The sequence below is a fragment of the Nilaparvata lugens genome, chromosome 1, assembly GCF_014356525.2.
Source record: "Nilaparvata lugens isolate BPH chromosome 1, ASM1435652v1, whole genome shotgun sequence".
Classification (NCBI taxonomy): Eukaryota; Metazoa; Arthropoda; class Insecta; order Hemiptera; family Delphacidae; genus Nilaparvata; species Nilaparvata lugens.
The window spans coordinates 69354517-69371605 of record NC_052504.1 but is presented as its reverse complement, the minus strand read 5'-3'; the positions used below and the strand labels follow the sequence as shown (position 1 = coordinate 69371605).

Genomic DNA, 17089 nt, shown 5'->3' with positions numbered 1-17089 from the left:
AAAATTTTCTTCTCACAATCGCAAGTAACCCCCTAATGGAGCATTCAAAATACAGTTGAAAGACTTTTCTGAGCGGATTTCGTCCGCGGCTAATGAAGAGCTTGAAAAACGGAGTTTCTATTGATTTGAGCCCAACAGAATTCCAATCCGAGAAGCAATCATTCTAAAGACAATTTCACATTGAATTGCACTACCCTATTCAAAGCGAAACGATCCTCTGTTGCTATGAAAGCTATGCTTGTTTTCATTCAGCCGGATTTTTATTTTATTTTATGAAATCAATATTCTATCATCAATTATATTAGCCATTATTATCGATTACAATAATAGACTTCATAAGACAATCCATTCACTCAAAAGATTTGATGCTGGTGTTTAGGTCAATTCATTTTTCCTACTGAATAATATATTATATCACTTATATTTTTCCCTACTCGAATATATAATATCGTTATATCGTACATATGCACTTAGAAGAATAGATATTGTCCACTCACTGTTTACAAGGAATCACCATCATTTTTCCATGCTGTTATGACAATCACAATTATTATCAATTTCTAAATTTCCATGAATTATGTACCTATAGTCCTTCATAAGAAGATTCAACTCGAAACACATTGTTTCCAACTCAATTTACTGATAAATCTATGTTTTATTTCATCAAAGTTAAAATAATTTATAATTTGATGAAAGTGAATACTGTGATTCGATTGATTCATGAATTGACAGTGTTCGATAAAAATTAAAATTGATGATCGCCTTTGAACTATATTTACCCGATTGTTCATATCCTATGTTCCCAATTGAAGACACAAATATAGTTCATAAAGAATATCACAGACCAGTATGAATAATATCTATGTTCAGTCAAAAGATGAAAATATTTGTTCGTGATGAATGAAGAATTATTTGTAAGTATCCATATTCCACAAAAAGTTTATATGATTTTTTTCTAAACAATTCATTTTATTGCGCTCATTTACTTATATTCACTCGGAAAATTGCTCGCTAATAATTTCCTCACCTTTAAGGTATATATGATATGATTGAGGTATATGGATAGTTACCGTATAGATATTATAACCGTAAATGAAGAGAGAAACCATTTCCATCATTTAATTCATAAAAACCAAATTTATTCGAACATTGTATACTCAAGAATATCATTTCCAATTTATTACGACTAGAAAAATATGGCACGTATTTTCTAATATAGAAAAAATACTGTACAAAAGATTTTTTACACATAGACAAACTAACATTATTTTGTTAAATTTTACTAGTAACAACACTAAGACTATAAAATTATCTAATTGCAAGTTCACTTGAACAATTTGTTTTCAAAAAAACCAGTTAAGGTTCTGTATGAGCATAGAGAGCATAAGAAACTTTTCTTTAGTCATTTCTAGTTTTGACATTCGATTTTTTTGGGAATCAGTGAAATTCGAAGGTTTGGACTTCCAATGTGGTTTCCAACCTTTCTCCATTCCCTTCATTTAATAACTTATTGATTCAAATACAAATGAATATTTGCTCTCAAATATCATGTTTTTATGTAGGGGTATATCATTTAGAAAGGTATAAATTTCGTCAAACAAAAAATTAAGCGAGATTGTTGCCATGCATGTCCCTGTCGACAAGTTCATGCAAAATTTCATAAAATTTCCGTGTATGACTATAATAATGAGAATGCTCAAACCCTTTTTTTAAAAGTTCCTCATTATTTTTCTTCATCATATATATAATCACGGAATATTTTTTAAAACGAGTCTTTGGTTTAAGTGTTAACACTAATAAAAATTAGTTCTTAAATTTGACCTTCATGATATAGGCTAGTGTTTCATATCACTTATTACTCCACTAATGACTAGTCTATTGGATTATGAAATTTCAATAATAAGGAATTATTATTATTTCACACTCAGTATGACAAATGTCATATGGTAGCAGTACTCAAGTATCATCAAGCTTCAATTTATTTATGAAACTTGATGCTATTTTTGTGTATATTAGACAAAAGATTTTTAAACTGTAGAACATTTCAAATTCATTGTCAAATGAATTTCAAATTTAAATTCATTTCAAATTCATGCCAATGACTTAGCATTCAATAAGAATAAGTTCAATCCACTTTAATGACAAGGTTTGATTTCAAGAGAAGATCAGTAGTACGTTTAAATGTTTGAAATGTCAGCATTTTTCTTTTACTTTCCGTCAATTATGCGTTTCTCTAGGATTTCATCAACTGTTTAAAAATATGGTTTGTACATTCATTATCATCAATAGCCACAGTAGGATTCATTCTTGGATGATGGCTATTTTTCATACAAGTCTGGTGCATTTGAAATATTATTGGTAATCCTTCAATTATTAAAGTTATTAACTAGATGTTAATGTTCAAAGTAGCATCACCACTAATACAATAAATTTGTCATGGACAATCACATTTGGCAGTATATCAGAAAATATACATTCCAATTTGATTTTTTTGTACAGAATATACATAATAATTTGACAAAAGCAATGTAAACACAAGAGCAAACAGCAATGGAACAATTCTTGAACTCCGCTGCTTCAATGAGTATGGCGCATATAAATTATATCTCAAAATATAAAATACATTAATACTATGATTTTCATTTTTTGGTCTAAAGGTCGATAGAAGGCCACTTCACAAGGCAAGATCAGTTCAGATCAGATCATTTTTGTCACCCCAAAAGAAGATCATGTTTGGATTTACTACATTTATTTGGATTGTCGCAAGATATTTTTTGTTGGTATGAAGATATATAATCACTTATACCATGTAGGTGTTATTAGCTTTTCTGTTCCCTAAAATGTTTAGTGAATCTATTTTAACATTACAGTAGTAGGTACCTAACTCCTAATACAAATAAATAATTTGGTTTAAAATTGACTGATGACCACTCTACTACTCGTGAACAAGATTAAATCTTGTTTGTAAATTTTACAAAAGAAAATCAGTTTGAATTTCATTTGATCTTGTTATCATGGATAGAAATTTAAATTCAAATTCAAATTCATTTTAACTTCACACTATCATTGAATTACAAGCTCTGTCACATTTTTATCAGAAGAGCTCTATGATAATAAAGATCATTATCTAATGATTGATCATAATGCTCAGAAATCTAGTGATTCAGCTCTTTCAAGTGATGGATGACAATTCCACTTCTCAAGGGGCCCATACACGCTCCAATCTACAAACCTTTATTATAATTGTTATGTATGGGGGATCGTTTGATACACGCCAGTTGTGTTTTTTCATAGATTGAAGATAGTATAAATAAAAATATGAATCCCAGTAACCTTTTAAATTATGTTGTCACATGTTTCGGACATCTGATAATCACTTATCAAAAAATCAAATAATTTAAAAGGGTACTGAGATTTATATTTTTATTTATATCAAAAGTAGCCCTAAAGAAAGAAGACAATTATTGAAGATAGTATGAAGATACCCCATTGTATAGGTCATTTGTGTTTCAAATTTGAAGTCGATTTTATATTAACTCAAGCCGATCACTATTGACTTTTTGTATTATTACTGTTTTAGCGGATGATAGTGTAAACAGCACAGTATGAGTACAGTGACTATAAGAATAATCTATAGTCTGATTCTGTAGTTTCTGAGAAACTACCTACTAGCGTGACATAGCTTCACGAAAAAGAACTACTAGCTCGGCCTGAGTTAACATGGAATTTGGAACATTAACTTCCTAAACCAGGACCTCCTACATACTACCGGACCTGAGCCTAGAAAAAAATGGCCGCCGTATGTGGTGGTCTTATAGAAATTCCCACTGAGAAAAAAATCACTAATCAGCTGTTAGAGAGTGTTTCAGTTTGTCGAAATCTCAGTTCGTCTAGTTCCCGTTTATAATATCAATGCCGGCCACCACATATGGCGGCTATTTTTTCTTGTAGGCGCAGGTCCGGTGTATAGGAAGTCCTGCCTATACCATGGAATATCCTCTTATGCTATCTTTTCTCTATGGTTTTATCCAATTGAATTGATTTTACTCGAGCATAAGGATATCCAAAGTGGCTCTCTCACACGATTAACGTTTTACAGCATCTTTTAAACAGGTCTAAACTGACACTTTGTCGATATTATAATCAGTATCCAAGTGGTTCTTTCACACATTGACATACTGCCAACTCTGGCCAAGTAAAACTACAGTAATTCACATTTTTTAGGGCCGGTTTCCGAGCTCGGGATTTAGCTAAGTTCTAGACTTTAAACAGCTGGAGTCAGAAAATTCGCTTTCCAAAACGGGGCGTAGTCGCAGTTTTTATAACAGTAGTCGCAGTTTTTATTTTCTCATTTCTATAATTGGAAACGTTTTTTCTTGACGGAATTAAACATTTCTAAATAATCCAAAATAGCTGAAACTTTACACTATTTTCTCTTTATTTTATTTTGTGTTCAATTTTCTAGTTTTTTGAAATTTAATTCAAACGTGACTTTTACAATGACTACGACTACGCCGCGTTTCGGAAAGCCAATTTTCTTACTCCAGCTGTTTAAAGTCTAAAACTTAGCTAAATCCCGAGCTCGGAAACCGCCCCTAAATGTTATGAATGTCCCTCTCTCATACCATCAAGGTATTGCCAACTTTGAAGAGACCGAAGAATGTCTTTGTCCTCTCGAAGAGGGTGTGGCGCCTCTCCTCTATGTCTCGCACATAGAGGTGATCTCCCTCGGCGAGGTAGGCGAGTGCGCCCGTGAAGCAGGAGTAGCGCGGTGCCGAGTTGGTGTTGTGATTGGTGTAAGTGGTGCACTGCATTATCGACTGCTCGTTGTGGATGATGCGGAAACTGTTCACATCATGAGCGTTCGAGTAGAAAACCTGTACACATATTCAAAATGTTACATTTATTTCCATACAAATTGATGACTATGATATAAATAGTAAAATATAGTATAGTTATCTATACCTTATACTATACAATATAGCAGGGATGACCAACTTCTTTTTCCCAAAGGGCCACTTCCATACTTTAGCTAAAAGCAGGGGCCGCACAAGAACTTGAAGGGATTTGTAGGCTATATAATTTTTTTTAATTGCTTTACATATTGGACATACTTTAATGTTGAAATAATAATCTTACAAGAGTTTAGCAGAACAAAACCAACAATTTTACTAAAAAAAACTGTAGTGAGAACACTAAGGGCGGGCACAATTGTTCACAAGTTTGTCAAAATCAATTCTTGCCGAGGTGGTGGCCACTTTAAGCGAATCTTGAAGATGGTTGTCTGTAAGTCTGTTACGGTGAGTCGCTTTTATAAATTTCATGGAGGAAAAAGTACTCTCACAAATTTAGGTGCTTCCAAACATTGAAACAATTTTTCACCAAAATCACGCGCAGTTTGTTTTATTTCGTAGTTGGCAGCCTACTCCAGAAATCGACACCAGTTTCTGGTCTTTTCTGGAAAACTGGATCACTTTGCAAATCACAGAGCTCCAACTGTAGGTCGTCATCTTGCTTATTTTATATTTCTGTCGAAAAATATCCACCGTAATATTTAAAAAAAAATGTTTTTGGGGCCGCATAAAACTTAACCGCGGACCGCCAGTTGGCCATCCCTGCAATATAGTATAGCTCCTGGCATGTGGAAAATTCAATTTTATCTGGTTGAATTAATTCGGCATGGACGAATATATTTGCAGATTTAAAGAAAACTGGAAGTTTAATTTTTTAAGATATTGAATGATGTCTGGATTTGAAGAAATCAAAGTAGGCTACCGTTTTAAAAAAAATATTTTATTACTCACGACATGTTTCGACATATTTCCATGATCAAGTGAGTAAATATCAAATGATTCACTAATTTGATAATGGCATTATGTCAAAACATGCCGTGAGTGATAAAATTGAGTTTTTGGTAAGGGGACTTTGACTTTTTAGTTCGCTGATAAATGCGGGTAGCCCTATAGTTAATAGTACGCACATAATTATGATATGCATAATTTATTATAAACATGAAAAATTGACATGTTCTCTCAATAAAAATATTAAAGTACTATTCAGTTAATGAATAGGACGATGACTGTACAGGACGGCCAACGTAAAAATTGACTTGTGGTACAATAATGTACGAATTATTATCACAGTATTTTTATTATTATTTATTCAATGATGCACAAAACAAAATTCATTAAAATTATGCATAATTTTATGCCACAAGCAGTATTTCTCCACTATAGGCTATTGATGGTGTTACAGAAAGTGGATTTCTTGATAATTTATTTTTTATAAAAAACAATCTGCAATGCAAAGTAAAAATGGTAGAGAGTATGACCTGCATAGATGTAAAACCTGTGCGCAGGAATAAATTATTACATGATGGATTCATGATGGATTAAAGGGGATTATGCCATAATTCAATTTTAAAACGCATGATAAATCTACTTATAAATTGTATATTTTAACTTCAATTTTTGAAATACAAATCGAAGTTGATCAGAAATAAGGCCGAGAGTCGTAGCACGAATACGAAGAAACAAGAACATTATTTATAATGACACCAAAACTGCTATTATAGCCTTTTCTTGAAAAATTTATTTTACTAATCAAATAAAATAATAACTTAAGTTAAAGCTTCAATAGTGAGAATTTAATTTCATAATATTATTATATTATTTAAATTAGCGTATGGCTTTCAATGGTGGGGAGACCCAAGGGTAGTTCCACCTCGCCGTATATAGTCCAAAGTTTCCTGATGTAGCCCAGTCAATAAAGGTTCTTTCGATCCGATAATTAAATAAAAGCTGAATCTTTTACCATCAATAGAACCCTCCCAGAGGGTCATTCTCCCAAAAGTCCCAAGAAATCTCCTTGGAGCTTTCCCCCCTAGCCGCCCTCAAGTTGAAAAATGCAGGTAATCACGGAAAATCAATTATCTCTGTACCTATTGATCGGAAACAGCTCTATCATAAGCCATTCGATTCTTACATTATGGACTACAATATTAGTTATATTCATTTTCCCATTAAAATTAACAGTTTTCTTGATAAAATAATATATATGTAAAAATTTAGGGGGCTTGCGATTTGATTTTTTTGTTTTCTTCGATTAACTTCAAAGAAAGTAGTTTTAAAGAAAAATAAGCCGAATAATTAATGTAGCCACTCTCATTGCAAATCCATTGATGTATATTGTTATGTATTTGCGATTCGATTTGACGCCGTGGAAGGGGGAACAGTCAACGCGGAACGGCGCGGCTGACTCTCTTAGCCATAGTAAACAGCAAACTGAAAATCAATTATCTCTGTAACCATTAATCGGAAAAAATCTATCATATGTCATTCGTTTCGTTAAATTAAGGACTACAATATTGAATGGATTCATTTCCTCAATAAATCGAACAGTTTCCTTGATAAAATAATATAATGTATAAATTTAGGGGTTTTTCGATTTGATTTTTTGTTTTCTCCGATTAACTTCGAAGCAAGTAATTTTAAAGAACGATGTGACGAATAATTATTGCAGCCACATTCATTGCGAATCCATTGATGTAAATTGTTATGTATTTGCAATTCAAGTTGACGCTGTGGAAGGGGAAACAGCCGACGCGGCTGACTCCCTTTACCATAGTAAACAGAATAATGCTGCTGTCTATATTGCATGTCATTTACACTATGGCGCTCGAAACAATTAATTTTGTCTATATTGTTTTGACATGCGCTGTATATAGATTATCACTTTTCAATATTCTAAAAAAATATTACAATTTTCTTAATTTAACCATGCTCTTGATGAAAATCAGGACTTCGTTGTTTGCTCACAGAATTTATTATATTAATTTGAAGTGTGCCTTCTCCATACAATTCAGAGGTAACACAATTTAATAACTCTAGTTTCAGATATTGATGTTTTTCAACGAAGTTTCATGATATATATTATGTGTCCGACTCCTTCATCTTATCCTTATTTTGTGAAAAGTGAAGATTCAAAATTTCTATTATAGCCTTTTCTTGAAAAATTTATTTTACTAATAAAATAAAATAATAACTTAAGTTAAAGCTTCAATAGTGAGAATTTAATTTCATAATATTATTATATTATTTAAATTAGCGTATGGCTTTCAATGGTGGGGAGACCCAAGGGTAGTTCCACCTCGCCGTATATAGTCCAAAGTTTCCTGATGTAGCCCAGTCAATAAAGGTTCTTTCGATCCGATAATTAAATAAAAGCTGAATCTTTTACCATCAATAGAACCCTCCCAGAGGGTCATTCTCCCAAAAGTCCCAAGAAATCTCCTTGGAGCTTTCCCCCCTAGCCGCCCTCAAAGTTGAAAAATGCAGGTAATCACGGAAAATCAATTATCTCTGTACCTATTGATCGGAAACAGCTCTATCATAAGCCATTCGATTCTTTACATTATGGACTACAATATTAGTTATATTCATTTTCCCATTAAAATTAACAGTTTTCTTGATAAAATAATATATATGTAAAAATTTAGGGGGCTTGCGATTTGATTTTTTGTTTTCTTCGATTAACTTCAAAGAAAGTAGTTTTAAAGAAAAATAAGCCGAATAATTAATGTAGCCACTCTCATTGCAAATCCATTGATGTATATTGTTATGTATTTGCGATTCGATTTGACGCCGTGGAAGGGGGAACAGTCAACGCGGAACGGCGCGGCTGACTCTCTTAGCCATAGTAAACAGCAAACTGAAAATCATTATCTCTGTAACCATTAATCGGAAAAAATCTATCATATGTCATTCGTTTCGTTAAATTAAGGACTACAATATTGAATGGATTCATTTCCTCAATAAATCGAACAGTTTCCTTGATAAAATAATATAATGTAAAAATTTAGGGGTTTTTCGATTTGATTTTTTGTTTTCTCCGATTAACTTCGAAGCAAGTAATTTTAAAGAACGATGTGACGAATAATTATTGCAGCCACATTCATTGCGAATCCATTGATGTAAATTGTTATGTATTTGCAATTCAAGTTGACGCTGTGGAAGGGGAAACAGCCGACGCGGCTGACTCCCTTTACCATAGTAAACAGAATAATGCTGCTGTCTATATTGCATGTCATTTACACTATGGCGCTCGAAACAATTAATTTTGTCTATATTGTTTTGACATGCGCTGTATATAGATTATCACTTTTCAATATTCTAAAAAAATATTACAATTTTCTTAATTTAACCATGCTCTTGATGAAAATCAGGACTTCGTTGTTTGCTCACAGAATTTATTATATTAATTTGAAGTGTGCCTTCTCCATACAATTCAGAGGTAACACAATTTAATAACTCTAGTTTCAGATATTGATGTTTTTCAACGAAGTTTCATGATATATATTATGTGTCCGACTCCTTCATCTTATCCTTATTTTGTGAAAAGTGAAGATTCAAAATTTCTATTCATAGCTTTTCTTGTGTTTTATCTTGTTTCATCACTCTTTATAATTTAAATACTTGATAATGGAATGCATATCATCAGATCACGTGAACAAAAAAAAAATAAAAAATAAAAGGGTGGGCTTACCTGAGATACTATATGATAACACTGTACTCCTGATAAGTTGAAAATTTACAAGCTGAAAGTAGATTAATTTGTTGCACATTCGGTTCAAATATTACCAAATATTACCAATATTATCACATATAGTGAGAACGAATTACTCTGAAGCTTTCTATTCTCACTGAACATGAAGAGGCAATACCAAGCCAGAATCGCAGTTCCGTTCAAATCATTATTATCAGAGCTTTCAAATTGATGCTATGTAACTATGGATGTTATCCCCATCTAACAATTTTCCTATTTATCCTTATCCTGATTCAGAATAAAGTAGTTGATCTCTATAATCACAAAAATCAATGTACAGTACCTATAATAAATAGTAAAAATAACAAAATTTCTAGTAATAATGCAACTTTTTCTAGGTACGAATTTCAAGGCTCATAAAATGACTTTTTCTCAATCACAGGCAGAAACTCCAATGATAATCATGATAGTAATTTGATGAAAATTGTTTGTATTGTACATTGTTCAACGTAAGATAAGCTACATCTTTAAGGTAATCAACGTATTTAAGATTATCATGTTTATGAATGAAAGCGAGACTGTGATAGAAGATTAGTCAAACTGAAATATAAACATTATATACAATGCATATTTCTGATCAACTATGATTACAAATGATAGTATCAAGCCGAAATGAATTGAGCAACTGAATTTCAAAGTTACTATCCACTGTTCAAATCGCACTGTGATTTCCTTTTACTTCCAAATGAATTGAATTGCCTTACTCTTCAACGTAACAATTATTGTAAAAAAATCAGTGGAATGTGAACGTCATCCAAATAGCATTTGAATTTCAATATTTAGATCATGGAATTCATAAAAAAATAATTCTTGAGAGAAAAGTGATGAATTGCAAATAGTGCAAGTAACATTGATACAAAGCGATACAATGAAAATCAACATCGATAAATTTAATACTGGACTTATCAAATCTATATTACCTTCAATTTATATTATTTATAAAGCTTATAAAATGTAAAACCAACATTTAAAATTTTCTCTACTGGAGCAAAACATCGATAGAAAATAAAGAAGAGCCCATTATGAGCACAATATACTTGTGTACTAGAATTCACTTGAAGTAACTCATCACTTCAACCCTTCATTGATCACAATGAACTAGAATGGTATAAAAACCATGAAATTGATAATCAGATACTTTTTTCAAATAGCTTCACCCAACTAAATCTGTGAATGCCAAGTCATAAGAAATCATGTTCAATAGATTTAATTTGAATGCTTCAAATAGAAAATGATCTAGTCTTTTGGTGCCCGAATAAAAATCAATTTCAATCAGCATTAATCGACATCAAGAAAAGTTTCTGCCAACCTTGTGTAATGAATGACGAGATGCGAGTGGAGGTGAAAAATCGATATGTTAACAAAAATAATAGAAGATGATGAATCATCTTTCAATTAATCTTATATGGTAGGGTACTTTGTGGTTAAATGTGAAACACTTTCATGATTTTCCTACCTTTTATGCATGCTTACTCTTACTTAATTTGTATGTTTGCATGGCTTTCATCTTTAGAATCTACTGAATTTTCATATTGGACTATCTAAATAATGTAGATTCAACTAGTAAGAACGGAAGATAAGCTACTTTACAGAGATCATAGAAAGTTTCAACTCAACAAGCCCAATGTATAATTTTTTTATGCCTCAGCCGTCATATATATTTGGCTCAACTGAAGGTATATTATCAATCTGGCTTGGAGAATATTAACTGTAGAAAACAGCAAACACTGCACGCTATGATTTTTCAGGAAATTGCCACTGTTAACACTATTGTAATCTATGATTTTTCTCAGTTTTTGACATTCATAACTTATGATAAATTTTAGCAAAGAATTATGATCATATTTTAAATAGGCCTATGTATTATATTATGTAATAGTATGAATATTTTATCGGTTGCAAACAATATCTTTGTCTGTCATAGAATGCATGATTCAGCAAATAAATAACAACAAAATGATTATAGAGAATTAAAATGTGAAAAATTAGTTCCATCACATGTCAAAACAATAGACGAAATTGATTGTTTCGAGCGCCATAGTGTGAATAAGATGCAACTTGGAAAGCAGTAGGCCTACTACTGTATTTTACTGTTTACTATTATGGTGAAGAGAGTCAGCCACGCCGTACCGTGTCAACTGTTTCCCCTTCCACAACGTCAAATCGAATCGCAAATAAATAACAATATACATCAATGGATTCGCGATGAATGTGGCTACATTAATTATTTGTCTAATTTTCTTTAGATTATTTGCTTCGAAGTAAATCGGAGAAAACAAAAATCAAATCGAAAAACCCCTAAATTTTTACATATATATTATTTTATCAAGGAAACTGTTTGATTTATTGAGGAAATGAATCCGACTAATATTGTAGTCCATAATGTAACGAATCGAATGACATATGATAGATTTTTTTTCCGATCAATGGTTACAGAGATAATTGATTTCCAGTTTGCTGTTTACTATGGCTAAGAGAGTCAGCCGCGCCGTTCCGCGTCGACTGTTTCCCCTTCCACGGCGTCAAATCGAATTGCAAATACATAACAATATACATCAATGGATTTGCAATGACAGTGGCTACATTAATTATTTGGCTCATTTTCCTTTATAACTACTTGTTTCGAAGTTAATCGAAGAAAACAAAAAAATCAAATCACAAACCCCCTAAATTTTTACATATATATTATTTTATCAAGAAAACTGTTAATTTTATTGGGAAAATGAATATAACTAATATTGTAGTCCATAATGTAACGAATTGAATGGCATATAATAGAACTGTTTCCGATCAATGGTTACAGAGATAATTGATTTCCCGTGTTTACCTGCATTTTTCATGTTTTAGGGGGCTGGGGCGGAAAGCTCCAAGGGGATTTCTTGGGACTTTTGGGAGAATGACCCTCTGGGAGGGTTCTATCGATGGTGGGAAATTCAGCTTTTATTTAATTTTCGGATCGAAACTGCTTTTTTGGACCTTCATTGACTGGGCTAGATGGGAGAGTTTTCTGATGCACTTACCTTGGTAAAACTTTTCTGGAGAAGAAAAAAAATTCCTACAGTCTGAGGATGACCAACAACAGGTCGAAACGATCGTCACTACCAATGTAAGTGCATTTTCACTCCATAAGTATTTTTAAAATTCAAGTTTAATTTTAATAGTGAAAAAGTATGGATATGCAACAGAGTAATCACGCCAAAAGAATATTTATTATAAGAGAATAGTGAAATTTCTTACTTGTGCATACACAAAATACAATCCAGCATTGTTGACAGTCAACTTTCCTTCTCTCATGTTCAATGCACTACTGGATGAGAAAATGGTATTCCAATCCTGTATCACTCCCCCTGGATGATATCGCCTATGATTGACTGAGGATGAAACAGCATTATTTCAATGTGAGAAAAACAGAAATAGACTGTAATAAAATACCCACAAAATATGAATGTAACTTGTGTTAAAAAATTTGGACTCTTACACAATATTGAATGGTTCAATATTCGCATATCATGAAGATGATCGAGAAGTAAACTATTGATAAACCTAGATGTATAAGTCATATACGGTATGCATTTTGGTGCTTGATTCGAATAACCACTCCAATCTGTCATAAAATTATTTTCATTTTAGTGGATTAAGTATTTTCATGTTCGAAAAATGATGAATATTCAATTTTTTCAGTTATTGTATCTCAAAATAATAAATTATCTTTTCAATATGGAATACAAAACGTTAAAAACATTTTCAAAAGAGATAAATTATGAGATTTTCAAAACTACCTATATCAAAATATTATGTACGGTACAGTAACAGTTTATATTGTGATATTGATTCATAAGTGAGAACTCGACAACAATTATTGCTACCGTACTAACACCATCTAGTACATGGGTTTCCCAGAGTTAAGTTGGTTAATTTCCGAAAAATTAAATCTTCTTTACATTTGTAGTAATTTTTACATTTTACTTTAAATATTATCTACGTTTTATTAGTTTGATTGCTTGTTTTTATTTCAATCTATTTTCTTAAAATGTATGTATTTAGTGCTACTTATTCTTTATTTATAAAATAAAATCATAGTACACTTTTTTCTGAAAAGTTTAAATATAGAATAACAGATTAAAACACAAATTGAAAGTACTAGTTTCGATGTTTCACATCATCTTCTGGTTTGTTTGAACAAAACCATTAGTAAAACGTTTATTTGAAATTTTTAAATCAGAAGATGATTTGAAACATCGAAACAAGTAGTCTCAATCTGTGTTTTTAATTTCTTATATTATAGGCTATTAAAAACTTTTCAAAAAAAGAGCATAGGAACTTTGATGCTATTACATCCATTTATTTACGATACAAATGACACTGATGAAATACCGTAACATTGATAGAAAAAAATAATAAGGCAATAGCCTACTTGTGCTATTTTCTTCCAAATTTAGGCGATAACACAGTTTGGAAATTGAATGATATTATGGAGATGAAATCTATTTATTTTTTATTATTACAGATATTGAGGCCGTTATAGACATTTGAGAGCTATTGGGTCAATTTGCATGCGGTTTGCGCCAAAACCTAGGTTATTGGCTAGTATAAGATTAATTCGTATTCTGGAGAAAACTGTTGTTTGAGACAAAACTTAAAAATGACTGAGAATTATTGATGGTGAATGCTGAGGCTTTTTAACAATACTTTTGCAGAATTACTGCTTGGATTTTATTGCTAGATTACCTAGATGGCAAATCTAAACAAAACAAGCGGCGCCTGAGGCTGTGAGTTTAATCAATTAGTATGGATAATTTGAATGACTCACTATCACAATAATGCCTCAAATGATGCTGGTTGAGGCACTTGGTCTCATCAGCTCCAAAATGTGCTGCAATAAGTTCACTTGATTGAGGAGTCATGTTCTGTGTGAAAACCTCTACATCCTGCCGTCGATTATTTCCTCTCTTTCTGCGAATCACTGGATACTTATCCTAAAGAGAGAAAAATAAAGAAAATATTTGAAACAACAACACAATAATCTTTCATAATTGATAATAATAATAATTCCTATGAATGACAGTTTTCTTGTGAGATGATGATTACAATAGTCTGTAGTAATAAAATTATAGAAGACTACATGAAGATTATATTCATGGAATAAAATGTTATGAATTAAGGATGCTCTCTCTTAATTTATTAATAAATTCCACTAAACTGAAAGGAAACTATTTCGTTGACACAATATTATAAGTAGGCCCTATGATTTGACAGTATTTTCCATATCGACCAATTTCATTGAATTTTTCAAATCCTGTGAGAGCCAAGATAATTTTGAATAGAGACTTATATATTTGATGAAAGTGTAATTTAACTCGACCAGGAGTGTACTGTGAATAATATACATTTTTTTGTCTAAACAAATTAAGTTCTATTCCATTGAATAACAACATGAAACAACAATATCCTTTGTGTTTGGTTGTACAATGTTGGTTGCAGGTAGATAGATAGTGGATCATAGATAGATTATAGGTAATACTTCAAATATAGTAATTGCTCACCATTAATTATTATACAAAATACAATGATAAAAAATAATTGTTCATTAGATTGAAGTGACACGTCATAGGTACAATCAATACCTACTATTAGGCTAGTACCTACTGTATAAGTAATAGTGGGTATTGGTACAATGCCTGACTCTTCTTTTGGTTTCAATGCAGTGGGTGGACCTGCTAATTTCTTCAAGGATTCAGAAAGTACTCCACACTGCATGTTATATACCTTACACTGTATACCGTATTTTTAAATTATTCTATTTAAATGATGGAAATATTTCATTTAAAATTCACCAATGCATGATAATTGAACAAGAAAGATGTGATTCCAATTCGAATCAATATAATATAATCTACATCTATACGGTAGCCTACTTGTTAAAAACTGAAGATAATTTCAAGTTCAACAGGTTACTCACCTCAACTATTGAATCCATCTTCTTCTGTTTCATCTGAATTCCTGCTCCATCTGAGATTTTTAGTCTTCTAATCCTAGAAAAGTGGTAAGATTATTTTAAAATCGGTTTAGACATTTTTATGCAATTATCTTGATTCTCAGATAAATTTTGAATCAAACACTGAAATTCATATAATACCAAGTTCTGTGATTTATCCTAGAGGGAACGTTCCCTGTTCCAACCTCCTTCCCACTAGAATGATGAGATAGGGGTTGTGTTGAGATTATGAATGGATCTTAGCAATGCTATTTATATCTTTCACTTAATGTTTATTAAATCAATGATTGATACTATTCTCCGAAAATGAAAAGATTCTTTTATTGAAGTGGTGTCTTCATAATCAAAATACATTTTTCTTATGAATTTTCTTGATGGAAATCACAAAAGGCAAATATTCATGAATAGCCTATAGAGGTAAAATATAGGTGACCATTTAAAGAGTCTTAAATACCTTCAAATATTTTAAGAGTCTTAAACTCCTTTAAATACCTTTTAAGAATTTAAAAACGCTTCACGATGGTTCGGAACCCACTTAAAACTGTAGGTTCACTAATCCCCCATCACCAGCACCCATCTCATTACCCAAGCACAAGACTAGAGCTCATGCCAGAGCATCATCCTCAACGGAAAAATATACATAAATATAGATAAATTTATTCACTTACTTTCTGTAGTTTTTGGCTGTAGAGTGTCTTTCGTGCAATCGGTCCCTTACTCTCAAATCAGCTTCATCACTCAGCTTTGAAGACCTCTTGCTTCTCTCCTCTTTGTTGGCTGCTGCTCCACCTTTGGGCTGCACAAGGTCGTAGTCCTCTTCCTCTTCTTCCTCGTATTCGCTGTCATCCTCATTCGGATCATCGTATTCTGGGTCCATGTCATCCTCATACTCAGCCTCCGTTTCCACATCTTCCTCGTCTTTGTATGTTCTGCGCTGGTCTTCTTCTCTCTTCCTCTGCAACAAAATTGTGAGAACTTTATTTCAACTGTAGGCCTACTTCAAAATCTCATTCTCACCTAAGCTAATATAAAAGTAATGCTATTGAGACTTAAGATTTGCAAGACAAAGTCCGATTCAGAATATGCTACTATGAGAATATCCTCTACGTTCTACACAACGTGGAGAATTGTAAGAATTAAAACAATTGGAAGCTAGACATAATAAGGAACAGAAATTCTATTGTTCATAGAATTGATCAATTATCTTAATTTTATGAAAGCTATGATCTTATTCAAAGTGATCAGAGGAATGATAGGGTAGTCAATAAAATTTCTTTCAAATAAAATAGCACTTCTTTAATACCTTGTATGAAATGAATTATTTTGTCTATAATTCTTACGCAAAGGTTCAATAGTTCAAAAGAGATTTCTGAAGAGATTCAGAAATTTTTCGTGAGGATGAAAAGATTACATTTCAGACTTCTTAAAGCGGGCCTTCACTATCGATTTCATGTCCAACTTGAGGTCTTCAATAAATTGTTTAACTTGTCT

At 32.0% G+C, this 17089-nt stretch overlaps 1 protein-coding gene across 1 annotated transcript in view; it reads right to left on the bottom strand.

Moving 5' to 3' along the window:
* Positions 1-1108: 1108 nt before the first annotated feature.
* LOC111054133 (protein eiger) overlaps positions 1109-17089 on the bottom strand; it is a 45868-nt gene continuing 29887 nt past the window's right edge. Inside the window, exons 2-6 of the mRNA XM_022341102.2 lie at positions 16267-16553; positions 15563-15635; positions 14414-14579; positions 12841-12974; positions 1109-4877 (exon numbers count right to left, since the gene is read on the bottom strand). Coding sequence (XP_022196794.2) covers positions 4620-4877; positions 12841-12974; positions 14414-14579; positions 15563-15635; positions 16267-16553 — 918 coding nt within the window. The 3' untranslated portion in view covers positions 1109-4619. The remainder of the gene's footprint in view (positions 4878-12840; positions 12975-14413; positions 14580-15562; positions 15636-16266; positions 16554-17089) is intronic.